The 18,120-nt window shown below is 35.7% G+C and overlaps 1 protein-coding gene across 1 annotated transcript; it reads left to right on the plus strand.

The window, feature by feature from the left end:
- The first annotated feature begins 16,833 nt into the window (after positions 1 to 16,833).
- LOC130956764 (uncharacterized) lies at positions 16,834 to 17,744 on the plus strand. The gene is made up of 3 exons (XM_057883754.1): positions 16,834 to 17,040; positions 17,355 to 17,481; positions 17,632 to 17,744. The coding sequence occupies exons 1-3, from the start codon at positions 16,834 to 16,836 to the stop codon at positions 17,742 to 17,744; spliced, it is 447 nt and encodes a 148-aa protein (XP_057739737.1).
- Positions 17,745 to 18,120: the final 376 nt, after the last annotated feature.

An 18,120-nucleotide genomic window follows, 5' to 3' on the forward strand; every position in this document is an offset into this window, starting at 1 on the left:
AATTTAAAATTTGTTTTCAACTATTTCATCTTCCCAACAAGGTTGTAAGCCTTTATAACACCATTTTAAGACTTTTGGGGCTTATTTTGGGTAATAAATACGGGAATGATCCTAGGAGGGTTTGAGTTGGAATTATTAGAAAGTGTTAGAGGACGGAGACTTAGGTTTCTGGTGTACTGGGGATGGGTTTGGTAGAGTGTGACGGGAGAAAGATGCATGAATTCGAGATTCTGACGAATTAGTGAGTTTGGAATAGAAAGTCGTGGAGGTATGACGGTTGTGATGAGTTGGAAAGTTTGGAAATGGATGATTACGATTGATGGAATGAGAATGAGTGGAAGTGTGCTATGAGGAGTGGCCTCTGAGTTTGATTTCGTAATTATAATATGCATTGTTATCCGTCGTAGGGGTTGTGGCTGTATCCCGCCTACGTTCGGATGTGAGGCTTGGCGTTGATCTTCTCACTCATTTGGATTGCTCCAGAGGAAGGTGGTAGGGCACGCATCCCTCGGAATATTTCCCTCTGAAAGGAGAAGGTGGTAGGGGTCTCTCTCTCAGAATTTTCCTCCTGAGCATGGCCTTCTCTCTTATTGCAAGGTGGTAGGGCACTAACTCACGGAATCATGCGAAAACCAGAGGAAGGTGGTGGGGCACGCTCCCTCGGAATATTTCTCTCTGAAAGGAGAAGGTGGTAGGGCACTCTCCCTCGGCATTTTCCTCCTTATGCACAATAGAGAGACTGATCCGGGAGTTGTCGACCGGATTTTCTGTCGGGTTTGGCACAATAACCGACATGTGATATCACAGCCAATAGGACAGACATTCATCATATGCATCTTATATATGTTTGCTTGCTTTGACTACTTGAGTTTGCCTACTTGTATAATATGCCTACTTGCTTCTTGAATTACTTGCTACATACTTGAATATTACCTGTGTTTTTCTTGCTTGTATTATCTGTGTTTGTCTGGTTTTGAGGAGGTTAGGCAGGTGATGGCGACGGGTTCGCATGGAGGATAGGTTGGTAAAGGCTGTAGGACAGCGGTGTATGGTTAGAGTAGAAAATCTTTTAAGAATAGATTACCCTTTTGATATACTAAGGTTTCAATATTGGTTTGGTTTTACATATTATGCTTTACTGTTTAGACTGCTTTAAGCTTGAACTCTTGTGATGGATATGGAGTCTAGGATTGCCTTTGGCGTCCCGGAGTCTTATATCCTACATCACTGGGCACTGTTACCATACTGAGAACCTCTGATTCTCATACCATATTTCTGTTGTGCTTTTAGATGCAGGTCGTGACCCACTTCGGTGAGTTGTCTGGTTGGTGACAGGAGCAGAGGATCTGGACACTTCTTTTTAAGTCTTTTGATTTATTTTGAACATATCTCTCACTTTCATATTTTGTTTTTCCTGGAGGCTTGTATTTGAGAGAAAAAAAACTTGTATAAGCTGTTTTCAATGTCTGGTTTCATATATTGTCTGTATATGGCTAGCCGGTTTAAACTCTGCAAGCTGTGACTAGATTCTTATGATATTATATTACTATATTATTCTATATTACATATGTTTCTTGAGCTTTAAGTTAGTAGCTTTGTTAGCACGTTTTGCGCTTTTCAAATCCTGTCTCGAGCTATATCCTTCATTGGGCTTCTAGATTATACTATCCTTTCTATATATATTATATGTATAAGCTTAGAACTGTCGTAACCTTTGATTAACCTTTGCTTTACGACGTGAGGTAAGGCTTAGGCTAATTGGGGTGTTACATTGAGAACCTCTGGTTCTCACCCCATACTGTGTTGTTGTTTTCAGATGCAGGTCGAAAGGCTCCTCGCTAGGCGTCTGAATCCTGAAGCAGAGTAGTCCCTGGGTATTTTGGGTTTTCAGTTTGTATATGTATGTCCACATGTACTAGTTTTCTCTCCAAGAAACTTAATTATTTTGTTCCTCATAGAGGTTACAGGAGAGTTAGGGACTTGTTTTTGTATTTTGGGTTTTTGGGACACTTTTGTATATATATGTAAATATTCTCCGGCCAGCCTTGGTTTTGCAGGCTGAGTCAGGAGCTAGTTCCACTGTATTCTTGGCTCTCTTTTACTTTTTCGCTTATTCATTATCTCTAACCTTTAGGTTTCTTAGCACGCAAGTAATTCTATTTCTTAAGCGTTGTGCTTTTTATTTTGCGAATTTGTTTTACCCGTATTTCAAGGCTCCTAGTATATTATCTCTTTCCACTATTATACGTAAATATTTTCTAATTCGAGGTCCGTAACACCACACTATCTCTGTTCTACGACTTAAGCGTAAAACTCTGTGTAGTAGAGTGTTACAACCAACCAAAGAACTAACTTTGCCATGCATTCTGATCTCAACAACATCTCGGAAGAATACAAAGAATTTATAGATTGAATTTGTTTTTAGTTTTTCAAATTCTACCGTATCATTATCCTTTCTTGTATATTGTTGTATTCAATGCAAATATAGAAGATCTTATAGTACACAAGATAATCTAATTTCAATAATTTGTTAACATCGTGAGGCACAATTTTTTACAATTCTGATTAATATGATTTTTCTTTAAGGTAATTCAAGGCTACTGTAACAGTTCAAGTAGATTAACATAATAGAAAATAATTTGAAACCCATAATATAAGAGGGTATTAAAATTTTCCTTCGACTTAATTTAAACAAAAATTTATGCGTGGTAGATTTATGCATTGTTCATTGGCTTTTGTTGAGGTTTTTTTGTTTAAATTGATGGTGTAAATCCTTTATCGTCTAAATAATTATTCTAAACAAAATTCTTTACAATTATTGTGACAATGCCGAATAAGTAATTAAAGCCAATATAACTTCATTTAATATTTAACTAAATATTTAAAATTTAATATTGAATTCAATTAAGTTTTATATTTTGGAAATTTCATAACTAACCATATCTGATGAACGACAATTTAAATTTTAAATTTTAAATTAAGTTTTGTAAACAAAAATAGTCCTACTTTTTCTAACAATCTAGAGTCCGGTGAAAATCCAATTTAAATTTTAAAAAATTAGTTTTGCTACTACACTATTATATTATCTTTGCTTCAAACTAATTTTCTTATATATTGCGTAACTGATATTAACATGCGGATCCCATAGTACCTATCTATTATTTCAATTTGACTTTTCACCAAATCTAAATCGTTAGGAAAGGTTGCATTCCTAAAGGATATATAATGATTTGCCTTATGCTTAGTATTTTCAAAATCAAAATTTATAAAAGGAAAGAAAGTTGTCACGTAAGTTTATTCCAATCACCAATAGTTGTAGTATAATTGTTAATGTATTGAATTTTAAATTTTTTGTTCTATACCTCTCTTTCAGTTTTGTCAGTGTTCTATATATGTAAAACCTTTCTTTCTATTTAATATTGTCATTTAAGAATGTAATCGTGGATTTTAATTCTGTAATTTTTTACAATTCATAAATGCAACAGTTTATAAATTTTGTTTGTATTTTTCCAATTTAGTTTAAATAAGTATTACATGTTGGCCTAGGGATTTTTTTTAATTTTAATACACAACATAATAATCGGATTTGTTTTTTTATGCTATAAAATGATTTTTACGCACATCATCATTTTGTTGTTTGTTTATGCTGACAATTCTTTTAATAATTATACTGCTTAATTAATTCTATGACTTTTTTCTTTTATTTATGCTCACACTCTTTTTTTAAGATTAATCTGTGCTATTTTTTTTTTGATTGTGAAGGGGCCAGAGGCTCAAAAACAAACACACTAATCAGGCATTTCCTATTCTCGCAAACACTCTTTGCCTTCTATCAGCTTCAATTATTGGATGTAGAAAGGGGGGAGGCAAAGCAAAACAGTGGAGCCCTGCCGGAAGATTATGCGCGTGCTTGGCAAGAACATCGGCGCTGAAATTGGCTTCTCTCAAGACGTGTGTCACTCGGAAGTCACCTGGATTTGTCTGGAGCTCTTTAATTGCACGGATGAGGGAGGTGTTATCATGGAGGCCCGTAGATGCATGCTGCAACAGATTCACTGCACATGTAGAATCTGTCTCTATCTGAACCTTCTCCATTCCCATATCAATTGCAATTTTAAGACCTGTATAGATTGCCCAAAGTTCTGCTTTAGTGATGGTTACCTTTCCAATGTTCATCATGAACCCTGCTATAACTAGGCCATTCGAATCTCTGAGAACGCTGCCACACGAGCCAGAATTTGAATTTTGCAGGACTGAGCCATCCACATTAAGTTTGCTCCAGCCCGCTTCCGGTGGCTTCCAGCCAATAAGGATCGAGTTTGTCGCTCCGAGGGTTTTGATGCTTCTCTCTGTAAGGTCTAACACTTCCTTATAGTTTCTGGCCACCCTCTAATTTCTGGAATTACTCTTTGAAAAAGGATGTTATCTTGATTGAAAATTAATTCATTTCTTTTCCGCCAGATAATATTACAAGAAGTGAGAAAGAAAATGGGCCATGAAGTCCCACAGCTAGTGCGAGAGGTCCTGGACAGGTTATCGTAGAGCCAGTCTTGGAGGTTCTGGCTGAAGAAAGGGTCCTGCAGGTCTCTATTTGAGTTGCTCATCCAAATGCCTTGGGCGTAAGGGCAGTCCCTCAGCACATGGAGCATACTCTCTTCAAGATTCGGGCATCTCGGACAGCAATCATTATCGGTAAGCCCCCGAACTCTTCTTTTTAGATTAGTTAGCAGCGCGTTATGGCTTAGGAGCCAAGCAAAGGTTCTCAGTCTCTGGGGAACCCTGGTTTTCCAGCAAATTCTATAAATCTGGCCTGGATCCCTATCTTCAACATAGTAGCTTTTGTAGGCTGATTTGATAGAGAAATTGCCTTGAGGTTCTGGTAGCCATCCTAGAGAATCCGGTCCGAGAGAGTGGTGGGGAGCTTTAACAGTACGAATCATAACAATAATCTCCTCTGGGAGTAGTTGATCTAACCTCTCCCAATTCCAACATCCTTCCGCCGTAGCATAGGTTGCTAGATCCTCATTAGCTCTGTCTTCCCCGATCTGTTCCATCGATAACTCGCTCAGATCTGAGATACCAGGAATCCAGTGATCTTTCCAGAATTTAATACTTCTTCCATTCCCAATCCTCCATATTAAATTGCTTTGAAATCGGTCCCAAATTTTAACAATATCTCTCCAAGCATTAGAGCACATTGCTTTTTTAGTAACCTTTGGGATAAGGCTGTCCTTGCAACCATACTTCGCTTTCATTACTTTCACCCAAAGAGCTTGTTCATTATGCACCAACCCCCAAGCCAATTTCATGAGAAAAAGGTCGTTGGATTCTTGAGCCTTCCGCAAACCTAGCCCTCCTAATTCCTTTGGCTGGCAAATGGTATCCCAATTCAAAAGATGAATTTTCTTGTTTTCCACATTAGATCCCCAAAGAAAATCTCTACACATTTTATCAATTTTATTACAGACCTCCTTAGGCATCTTCATTGTTTGCATAGTATAGCTCGGAATGGTAGATAAAACCGCTTGAACAAGGGTGCATCTTCCGGCAAGAGAAAGGGTTTTCATGTTCCAACTTGACAATTTGGCCCGCATCTTGTCTAGAATTGGTTGGAAGTGGTGTTTTCCGCACTTCTCGTGGATGAGCGGTACGCCGAGGTACTTTCCTAAATTGCTGGTTAGTGGAATACCGAAATCTTTGCTGAGCTCCTCTCTTCTGTTGTGATTAACATTCTTGGAGAAAAAGATGCAAGATTTGCTGGGGCTGACTTTCTGACCAGAAGCTTTACAAAAGGTCTCCAAAGCTTCCTTGATTACTCGAACCTGCTCCTTGCTTGCTTCCGCAAAAAGAACGAGATCATCTGCAAAACAAAGATGAGACAGATGAGGACCATTCCTAGTCAACTTGATAGGTTTCCATTTTTTCTGCTCTATTAAGGAGTTAATTAGTTGAGAGAGTCTTTCAATACATAGGACAAAAAGATAAGGGGATAAGGGGTCTCCCTGTCTAATGCCTCTTGTTGGGTTGAAAGTCTCTGATGGAGAACCATTCCAAAGCAAACTCATAGTGGGAGAGGAGATGCAGAAGTGAATAACATTCACAATATTCTCCGGGATGCCAATATCTTTGAGAGTGTCAATGATAAAATTCCAATTTAGACGGTCATAGGCCTTCTCCAAGTCTATTTTAATCGCCATGAGTCCTTTCCCACTAGCTCTCATCCTCATAGTATGGATCACCTCTTGTACTACCAGAATGTTATCTGCACTAATTCTTCCTGGAATGAAACTGGCCTGGGTATTAGAGACAATGTACCCCAAGTGCGGCTTTATTCTTTCTGCAATAACTTTAGTAACAATTTTATAGCAGACGTTACAGAGACTGATAGGTCTGAACTGTGCAAAGTTTTCGGGTGAGGAAACTTTAGGAATGATAGAAATTAAGGTTTGGTTTGCTCCAGCTATATTCTCAGGATTTCTAAAGATCATATGCACCCAATTCACCACCGAATCAGATACAATGTCCCAGGAATGCTGGAAAAATTTTGCTGGCAGTCCATCGCTTCCAGGCGCCTTCCAGCTTCCCATATTGAACACAGCATGTTTAACTTCCTCATGGGTAATATTTCTGCTCAAATGGTTTAAGTCAGCCTCAATCAGCCTAGGAAACTTACCTGTGACAGGAAAATCAGGTAAAAATAAATTGTAGTTATTAGGAGCATATAAAGATTTGAAAAAGGATACTCCGATCTCCTTCAATTCTTCCACGTTATCAATCCATTCATCCTCGCTGTTTTTTAGAGCATTAACGTGGTTCCTTCGTCTCCTTCCGTTAGCTTTCTGGTGGAAGTATTTAGAGTTTTTGTCCCCTAAATTGATGATTTTACATTTAGCCATTTGCATCCAATAGCTTTCCTCTTGTACCACAATCATTTCATATTCCCTCCAAAGGTCCCTTTGTAGTTTTTCCAAAAAAGGATTGTTATTAAAGGAAAGGTTTTGGTTGATGCCTTCAAGCCTGAGAAGAATTCTTTTCTTTTTCCTGAAGATGTGCCCAAATACCTCTTTGTTCCATTCTTTGGCTTTCTCCGTGAAATGGTGAATGTTGTTGATGAGATCACCTTGTTTGCACCAGTTACTTCTCACCAAATTATTGTAGCCCTCATGGAGTAGCCAGGACGCGAGTAGTTTGAAAGGTCTCTCTCTCCCGTTTACCGCAAGGGTGTCAAAATCTAGGAGAATAGGTAGATGGTCAGACTTCAATTTAGGTAGATGTTTCACTCCAACGGATGGAAATAAAACATTGAACTCCAAATTACATAAAAATCTATCAAGCCTGCGTTTAATTTGATTTCTTTGCCAAGTGAACGGCGGACCAGAAAAGCCTAGATCATTTAGACCGCAGTTAAGCATGCATTCTTGAAATCTGTTTGAGTCTTGAGATAAGTTACGATTGCCCCCAGTTTCCTCAAGAGAAATAATAGAATTAAAGTCTCCACCAAGACACCAAGGTCCTTGATTAGTTGCTGCTATACTTTCTAGCTCCCTCCACAAGGTACTTCGCGTTCCCGGTTGGGGGCTGCCATAGATACACGTGAAATACCAAGACCGGTTATCATTATCTTTAATCTTTAGGTGAATTAACTGTCTTTGGACATTAACAGGCTCCACCTGCCAATCTTTTCCGTTCCAAAGACACCAAATCCCTCCCGAGAAGCCCTCTGCATCACTAATGCACCAAGAGTCAAAGCCTAATTTGCGAATGATCCCCTCAACTTTGGTTCCTGAGACATGGGTTTCAAGAAGGATGCATAATTTTAAATTATAACGATAAGTTAAGTCTCTAATCATAATGGGAAATCCTTTGGAGGAAACCCCTCTACAATTCCAAGCTAATATATTCATAATAACCATTAAAAAACAAGGTAGAAAAAAAACTCCCTGAAAGAAGTCAGGAATCTAGGCCTCGATTGGCTTGTCATTAGTGGCCTGTGCCACCTCCTCTATGCTTCGGAGACACTCCTCTCCCCTCTGCTGTCCCTCCATTGGGTCATCATTTCCTGCTTTGTTGCTGGATTCTCCTGGATCTGGAGGCTTTTTGGCTTCTGTATTATTGGAATACTCCTTATTCCCACCTCCCATGATAGTTGAGATGAGATTTCTGGTAGTATGATCCAAATGTCCTCCCATTAAAGCAGGCTGCATACAGTTAGTATGTGAAATTTGTTTAGTAAGATATGAGAATTGTTTCCAATACTCTTGGTTTCTCTCTTCTTTATCTTTTTGGTTGTCTTGTGCCTTCTGGTTATTTGCCTGGTTATCTGAAAAGACTTTATGGCTGTCCTGATTTGTCTGGAGACCCTTGATGTTTCTTTGGTTGTGGCTGGATTGTTTTACATGCTTGGAGACTGTTGGAGTTTTCTTACTAATGGCAGTATTCTTTCCTTTCATGATAGGAATAGGGTTTTTGTGTTTCTGTTGGCTTCTCTGATTAGGAAAGTTACTTCCATTCTTGCTAGTTTGTTTGGTAGCACTTATTTCGCTAGTTCTTGCTTCTTGGGTGTCCTTGTAAACTTCTGACGTCTCTATGGGAGTAGTATCCGGGTCAGTTTCTTCATTTTCTTGATTACCTTCCTGAATTTCCTCTGCAAGGATATGGAATCTTGATGTTGGTATACTTTCCTTTTTATCCTTTTTAGAAGGATCTGATTTTGGTTTGTTTCTTCTTTGGTTTTTCTTAACTATCATCCACGGTCCAAATGGGTTGCCTTCTTGGTCCTCCTTGATTTCCTTAATTTCTTCCTGATTTGCTTCCTGGTTTTGTGAGGCTTGCCTATTTTGTTGCAACTCTCCTAAACTAGTTGGTGTTCTTTCCTGATTTGTTTCCGCTGAATCTTCTTTCCTTTTTTGAATAAGTTGCTGATTTTTTGGTCCCTGATTAGTCTCTTTACCGTTGCTGCCCTCATCTCCACCGGGAATCCTGCCTCCCGTCGGATCTATGGCGGTGTTGGTGGTGGTTCCGGTCAACGATTCACTGCACTGTTCGATTCTATGCCCGTATTTGCCACAGTTGAAACAAATTTGGTGTAATCCCTCGTAAACAATGTTAAAATCTTTGCCCAGAGCTGTAAAGGATGGAACAATCTTCTTTCTCAGGTCAATTTCCACACAAATTCTAGCAAATTTACCTCGAGAGTGTATAGATGTGAGCTCGTCCACTTTTAGCATTGTGCCAAGCGTCTTTCCAACTTTTCAAAGGAAGAATTTGTTATATAACTCAGCTGGGAGGTTTGGGATTCTTATCCATACAGCAACTTTCTACACGTCCGTTTCTTGTGGTAAGAAAAGCGGCCTCCACTTCTGCACTAATAGATAGTGGTCAGCTATCATCCAAGGCCCTTCAAAAAGTGCATGAGCATAATCATCCTGATCTGAAAATCTAACCAGGAAGAAATTTTCAGCTAAATCCATGATTCTTATGGATCCTTTTTTCATCCATCTCCGTTGCACCCATCTGTCAAGGGCTTGGAAATTGAAAGTTTTTCCTAAAGGTTTCACAATCAGAGAGAGTTTCCAGGGTCTACACCAGTCTTCATATTCTTCTAAAGAGACCTCAATTGTAGGTTTGGGATTGAAAGGAACTTTGTCCTCCGTGGAGAGGTCCACATCCAAATCTTCTGGAGCATACTCTTCTAAAACCATCTCCACAATTTCTTGTGGGTTCAGTTTTTCGAAGCCATTTTCCACCAACATATCCCGGTAGGACCTTCTAGGTGACTTATACGCATCATGTGTACCTTCATTAGTTTTCTGATTATCATTAGCACTAACTGATATTTGCTTTGTTTCTCTTGTTTCTCCTTCTGTGATTTCCATGTTCTCTGTTACGATATTTTCTCCATTCATCTTGACTTTTTTTTTACTTCTTGATATCAGGTCTTCCTCTTCCGGCGAGCGTTCATCCATTTCTGTGAGAGAAGCGTCTCCAAACCAAAACAACCTCAACAATGCTAATCTAATCTGTGCTATTAAATGTATGGGTTAACTGACTATTGGTTTGTGCAACTCTTTCGTTAGGAGAGGAAGTTTTATTAAGAAAGGGAGTGCTAGGTAAACAATGACTATCTTGAACAATATGAACAACCACTAATTAAATAAAAATACACTACACCCTAATTTAATGCTACTAATTAAAATTAAGATTAATTTACTTTTTTAACCCTATTAATTTATATTGTTCACACATTGTTCAAAAATATTATTGGTTACCTATACTTTTCCTATTAAAAATATCAACAACACCCACAAAGGTATGTTTTCAGTTTTCTAACAATAGAACACTTTATTAGAAATTAAACTAATATACGTACATTAAAACTAATTTATTACGCTGTTCTAGATTTTTAAGTTGTATTCATGAAAATAATTTAAAAATTTTAATGTTAACTAAATCTAAAATTTTAATCATTGTTAAGCATTAGTTGCATGTAGAATGTTTTCTCGTTATTTATTTGAATATGCTTCTTTTGAATAATTGGGAAGTAATTGTTAGTTATTATAAAATGTTTATTGTTGTCAAATTTAATTACATTTTTAATTAAAATTATATCTATTTAATATTTTAACAAAAAAATAATAATATACCTTTTTATAATCTTAATTATTGATTGTATTTGGAAGACCAAATTAAATAAACAAACAACTACTCAAGATAAAAAAATCAAAGGACTGCCAAGTTTCAATGCATAAACTTTAGTTTTTTTTCTTTTTTTTTTAAATGAGTCAGAAGGGTGTTTAAAAAATATAATTCTTCATAGTACACATTCATGTCGTATTGAGTGATGTAACGTTAAGTTTTTATGGAATTAATATTTCTAACTCAAATAATCCTTTTTAGTTGTTTTTATTGATGCATATTTTTTATCAAATTTTTCATTGTAATATTTTTATTTTGGCTTTGTATATTTTTCAATATATTTTTAATAATTTCAATTAGCGATTCCATCAAAAAGACCAAGTTAAATCAAGAAAAAGAGTATCAATTGTATTGTATCATTTATTTTTAAAGAAGAATGCAGATGTATAAAATTTTTATTGATATTTATTGTTAGATTGGATTTAATAAATACTCTTTTAAAAATAATTGACAAGCTAGGGAAGAAAATGTTTGAGATTCTCTAACTCTCCTCATATTTATCTTTTTGAGGGCAAATCGTGATAGGGTGTTGGGAGTCCCAAAATTGAACATAAATCGTGTCAGAGAACTTAAGGGTTTTATTTCTACTGAGAAACCTTTTTAGAATTACACTGTGTGACTTATTCTATGATTTTTTTTCTTTTATTCATGCTCACACTCCTTTTTAAAATTAAATTGCGGTATTAAGTTCATCAATTAACTGACTATTGGATTGTTTCAATATTTTGTTAAGTGCAGAATTTTTATTAAGAAAATCACTAACACTCACAAAGGTATATTTTTAGTTTCCAATAATAAATCTTTTTATTAGAATTAAAACTAATATACATATAAATACAACTAATTTATAACGTTGGTTAATGTAATTAAGTTTTATCATTCACAAAAATAAATTATGAAATTTATTTGTTTAAATTAAATCTAAAATTTTAATCATTGTTAAGCATTAGCTACATGTATAATGTGCTCCCGTTATGTATTTAAATAATTTTCAGCTGAAAAATCCGGATGTAATTGTTAGTTATTATAAAATATTTAGGGATGTCACATTCAATTAAAATAATAATTTATTTTAATGTCTATTTAAATTTGATCATTAAAAATAACAATATACCTTTTTAAAATCTTAATTATTGATTACATTAGAAGGACCAAATTAAATAAACAAAAGATTACTGATAATAAAAAAGTCAAAACTCTAACTAAATTTTAATTCATAAACTTAAGTTTTTTATAAATTAAAAATTGAGTCAGAAAGGTGTTAAAAAATATACTTTTGCATAGTATAAATACGGATTTAAAAATTATTGATACATCTACATCTATTGTTAATCAAATAATTGACAAGTTAGGGAAGAACATGTTTGGAGTTCCTTAACTCTCCTCATACTTAGTTTGTTGATGACAAATTGTGAATTCGTGACAGGGTGTTGTGAGTCAGAAAGTTGAACATAAATCGTGTCAGGGAGCTGAGGGTTAGTCTTTCTTTGTAAATTGTGTCCGGCCTGTGTGATTTAACCTCGGATCGCATAACTCTTCCCGCTCTAGGTCGATTTATAGGCAACTTAACATATATAAAACATTAAGACATGGGTATTTATTTTTTGTAAATTGCTTGATGGGAATCAAGTAATTTTGGATTGTGTTTATTTTCTTCGATAACGCAAGAACCGTGGGAAAAGGAAATTAAATAAAACAGCATCATTAGAAAGGAAATTAATGTGTAATGTACATATTTGGTATTAAAAAATTAGTGATGGATTTCACTACAGAACACCAATTAACAATAATAATATATTAAATAACATAATTACTGATGTAATTAACAATGTTTATTACAAAATCAATATGAATATCATTATAATATAAATACATTTATAATTAAACTTTTGACGATCAAAAATAGATATTACTAATTAGATTGTCAGTTTCTCATTTTAAATACTAATAATATAATGTAGATATTTTGCACAATGACATGGTCAACTAGTGAAAATAAACATGATATCTAGAAAAGCATTAGGTGCATGGATAAAATGTTATCATTATTTACTTAAATCTTTATTTCTACAATAAGGAGTCTGTTTTTGATAACTATTGTGAAATTATTTTTACTTCATATTAGATATGGATAAAAGTTGGATTTTAGAGCCACGAGATATTACAGAATATAAGCAAGGATTGAACAATTTTTTAGACTTTACATTTACTAATGCATCGTCAAATAGAATGATTAAATGTCCGTGTCCAAAGTGTAGTTTCGAACTTATGCAAACAAGAGAAGACGTGTATGACCACATGTTTCTTAGGCCCTTTCCTCCTGGGTACACTGTCTGGATTCGTCATGGTGAGAAACCTTGTGGCCTCAAGCGTGTAACTGATAGTCCGAAATTCCAACCAAATCTAATGACGCAAATGGTCAATAAGGCATTCGATTTCAATGCAATAGGGGGTGATGACACGGAAATAGATGAACATGTGGAGGATGATGAACCTGAATTTCGGAATTTATACGGCAGGCCAAGTCGTGCAACGAGAGATTTTAACGATTTACTTGCTGATGGAGAGCAAGAATTATATCCCGTATGTTCAAAATACTCAAAGCTATCATTCTTAGTGAAGCTTTACCACATAAAGTGTACGTGTGGTGTTAGTGACAAGGCAATGTCAATGATCCTAGATTTGTTGCGAGATGTATTTGACCGCATTAAACTTTCGAGGACATTCTATGAGGCCAAGAAGACTATTAGGAAACTGGGAATTGAATACAAGAAAATAGATGCATGTCCAAATGATTGCATGTTATATCGAGGTGATGAATGAAGACTTGACCAAGTACAAATAATGCGGAACTTCAAGATGGAAGCAAAATGCGCAGAAGGGTTCTATCTTCAAGCTGAAAACTCATGTCAAGAGAAATGGAAAACCCATACTAGCAAAAACTTTTCGGTACTTTTCTCTGATACCGTGGCTGCAACGGTTATTCATGTGTAGCAAAACAACTAAAGACATATTATGGGATAAGGAAGGTCACAACAATGACGGTTTCTTGAGGCATCCAAGGGACACTGAAGCATGGAAAAAGTATGATACAAAGCATATTGCTTTTTGATCGGATCCCCGTAGTGTTCACCTGGCCTTGGCTAGCGATGGATTTAATTCTTTCAGGAACATGAGCATAAAGTATTCTATTTGGCCGGCGATTCTTATCCCGTATAACTTTCCTCCATGGCTTTGTATGAATCAGACCTCTTTCATTCTATCTATGATTATTCCTGGGCCTAAAATACCAAGAAATGATATAGATCCATGTAACCCTTGATTGATGAGTTGAAGCAACTATGGGATGGCATTGAAACCTACGATGCTAATAAAAAATGCACTTTCAAGATGTTTGCAGCATTGATGTGGACTATTAGCGATTTTTCAAGATTGGAAAAGTTATCTGAGTGAAATACGCATAGCGGCCTGGCATGTCCTACCTGTAATTTGGATGATTAGGCACAACGACTCATGTTTAGTCAAAAATGGTGTTTTATGGGTCATCGTCGATTTCTAAGTCAGGGACATAAATTTAGACAGGATCAGGTAAGATTTGACGACCAGGTAGAGAACAGAAATCCCCCAAAGATGTTATCTGGAACTGATATCTTGATGCAAAAATCAAATATTCACGTATCATACAAAAAGATTACAAATGTGATAAGGCATAAAACACGCAGCGGTGAAGACGCCAACCACGGTGACTCAAATTAGAAGAAGAAGAGTGTTTTCTTTGACCTCCCATACTGGAAAGATAATATGCTGCGCCATAACCTTGATGTAATGCACATAGAGAAAAATGTCTTCGATAACGTAGTTTTCACTGTATTAAATGATAGTGCCAAGTCCAAGGGCAAATTGAAAGCTCAAAAGGATTTACAATACATGGGCATAAGGCCAGAGTTGTGGCCGCACGATGGTGGAAAATATCCTTCTATAATATTTACATGTCAAATTCACAGAAAGATATATTTCTGAAGACTCTCTAAGAAGTTGTCTTTCTAGATGGTTATGCTAGCAATATTACGCGTTGTGTTGACCTGCGACAGCGTAAGTTGATTGGGTTAAAAAGTCATGATTGTCACATTTTGATGGAATATTTACTTCCAATTCTGGTTAAGAATGCATTGCCTGCCCTCGTGGACACCGTAATTACCGATCTTTCATCATTTTTTCGAGCACTCTGCGGGAAAGCCATTAAACCTCTACAACTTGATGAACTCCATAATCATGTTGTTCATACCCTGTGTCATATGAAAATGATTTTTTCTCCTTCGTTCTTCATAGTCATGGTACACCTTATCGTGCATCTTGTTGAAGAAGTAAAATTTGGTGGCCCAGTACATTATCGGTGGATGTACCGAATAGAGAGGATAGTTTTTATATAACCCTATTTACAACATGCGGTTGAAGCTTTTATGATACTAAGCGTATGAATTGGTTTTATTTGAAAGGTATCTGGATCGTTTGAAATAGTATGTGTGCAACAGGGCTCAAGCAGAAGGCTCAATTGCAGAGGGATACATATTTGAGGAAATTCTAACTTTCTGCTCTAGATATCTGGATAACATTGAGACTAAAATGAATTGATCGGTGAGAGTTGACGATGAACCTAGTGGAGTAGGCCCTAATGCATGTGAAACCATGTTCCCGAAAGTTGGAAACGCGTTAGAGGGTGCAACATATTTTAAGCTAAGTCAAATGGAACGATATCAAACACATCGTCACGTGCTAGTCAACTGTGAAGCTATTTCTGAATTTATTGAGTAAGTAATCTTATGTTATATTTCAAATGTCAAATATAAATCTTTTTACCCGTGAACTATTTACGAATAATGTTCTGCAACTTCATATAGTTCATTTAGAGAAAAAAAACAAAGAGAAGGCTACGAGATCAAACAAGGTCGCAATAAAAAATAGACAGCATTGTGCACAAGGATTTTGTTCAGTGGTTCAAGCAAGAGGTTAGCAAAGAGTATGCGTTACGCCAATTTCCTTGAATGCATAAAACATTTACTACAATAAAACCTTTGATGAAATTAATAATGGTTGTTATATGGTAACAGGTTCCAATGGAAAGCACTCAGTATCCAAACGAGATTAAATGGCTTGCCTACATGTGGACCGATACTTCAAGCAAAATGTTATGGGACATACAATGTCAACGGGTATAAGTTTAGAACTATGGCAAAGGAGGAATGGATGAAAACCCAAAATAGTGGAGTATATGTCTCGTCTAATATACGAAGTTATGCAAGCATGCGTGACAAAAAAGTGGATGTTGGTAACGTTCCATACTATGGCAAAATAGTAGACATAATTGAGTTAAATTACAGCTGTCAGTTCTCAGTCATGTTGTTCAAGTGTGTTTGGGCGGATACGGCTACTAGTAGAGGCATAAAACAAGATCATTTGGGTCTTACTAGTGTTATCTTCTCTCGTTCGATACACACCGGTGATCAAAAGGACCATGAGCCATACATATTGGCATCAGAGGCTCATCTTGTATACTATGTGAATGATGAAGTAGATAAAGAATGGAGTGTAGTGGTTCATGTCAAGCCACGAGACTTGTATAACATGGGAGAAGAGAATGCAGAAGCTGAAGTTGGTTTTTCTATACAATCAAGGTTGAACATCTCATCGGCAGGTGACATTGAAGAATCGCAGTTGACAAGGGATGATGATATAAAAGACCCCGCAAACAATGCATCTAAAAGTATCGACGAGGTTACATAATATAACTAGGGTTAAAGTCGACGATTGTTAATAGAACTCTTGCTATACTTAATGTGTTTAATAATGTTCATGGAGTATGTAGATTGATAGTTATATCACGATTGGTATTTTCAGAATTCTATTAAATCTTGACAGAATTATTGGTTTTAATAAATAAAACTAGTTTCCCAATTCTTTTTATGATTTTTTTAGAAATAGTTATTTTACAATGAAGTATTAATTTTGTTATTATTGTTGTTGTTCTTAATGCCGTTCTTATGATAATCATGCAATCTATTAGTTATAATCAATGATAATGTTGTTATCACTACTAAATCTTACTACATATAAAATGATAGCATAACAGAGCTTCCGAAAATGGAGGACTTTTTATCATGCTGTGCAAGTACAACATTCGCTAAAGAGATGGCTATGGTCTCTCCATTTTCTTCATTGGAACATGCAATTTCTATTGCTAGAGAAATATGGTTTCGCAAAGTGAATGTTAGGGGTTGGTTGGAGGCTATTTCAGGACGCTCTTGTATCAATCAATACTTGGAAATGGCTAATGAAACTGTCATGCAGGTTTGTTCATCAAGCATACCCTGTTAAAATTGTCTTCAACTATATTTGATCAAAGCATATGTTAAGTTGACATATGCTGATAAACTTGCTGAAATAATATTTACAATGTCAACATTCATATTTGAAGGAACTTTATGAATGGGGATCAATGTACAAGAAAAAATTGAGATGTTTTTGTGACATGTGCATCTGGAAAGAGCTCTGAAGACATACTTGCTGAATTGAAGGTAAAAAAAATATATAATATACAAAGTTCTTCATAAAGACACAATGTTGACTGAAAAAGATAATGAACTATCAATTTTGTTATATAGATGCGCTTTACAAACAAGCATGAGGTTGAGTTGGGTATTGCGTCACAAGAGGAAATGAAATTTATAGGATTGCACATTACAGAGCTTCTTTCCAAAAAATCTGCCCAAACTATCAACAAGGAAGATGGTAATCGTTGTTTAGTGTTATTTAGTTTTGAAGTCTGTGTTAGCAAAATAACATACCTTTTTCTTTTTCTAAATTACTATCTAATGACTTGAAAGTTGTTGGTTTCTACTGATTATACTAAGATTTTTGTATGCGGATTGATATTTTTAGTGTTAGCTAAATATTCAGGCGAAATAGTTAATAATAGTCTAGGTGGGGAAGAGATTGATTCAGCAGACAATTTAGATAACATCTCCTCCGCTGGAATTGACATGTCCATGTAGTTTGATCTGAATTAGGTTTTGGAAGAAAACAATAAAACTTTAGATGACTAACAAGGAGAAGATGACGTACACGTTGCGAAAAGCGGCTTTAATATGAACAAAAAACCATGGTTTGGAGATGACATATCAGGTCCTCTATCATGTAAAGCCACTAGATTCGTGACAAAATATTTCTGGCCAGGTCAATACGATGTTAAAGAGAAAAATTAACCTTTTATTTTAACACTTACATTGTTTCCCTTAATTTAATGTTTTGGATTGCGGTATTATATATTTCACTACTTTAACAATTAATTGATTGATGATTAGTAAGATATAACTTTGAAGAAGCCTACTATTAACATATGCTCAATTGAAATTGGCATTAATTTATACA

This window comes from Arachis stenosperma, chromosome 10 (genome assembly GCF_014773155.1).
Source record: "Arachis stenosperma cultivar V10309 chromosome 10, arast.V10309.gnm1.PFL2, whole genome shotgun sequence".
Lineage (NCBI taxonomy): Eukaryota > Viridiplantae > Streptophyta > Magnoliopsida > Fabales > Fabaceae > Arachis > Arachis stenosperma.

Coding starts and splice junctions, on each gene's coding strand:
- LOC130956764 (XM_057883754.1), top strand. CDS start 16,834: ATGGAGGACTTTTTATCATGCTGTGCAAGTACAACATTCGCTAAAGAG. Junction 17,041..17,354: donor CTAATGAAACTGTCATGCAG/GTTTGTTCATCA, acceptor TTTGTTATATAG/ATGCGCTTTACAAACAAGCA. Junction 17,482..17,631: donor AACTATCAACAAGGAAGATG/GTAATCGTTGTT, acceptor TGATATTTTTAG/TGTTAGCTAAATATTCAGGC.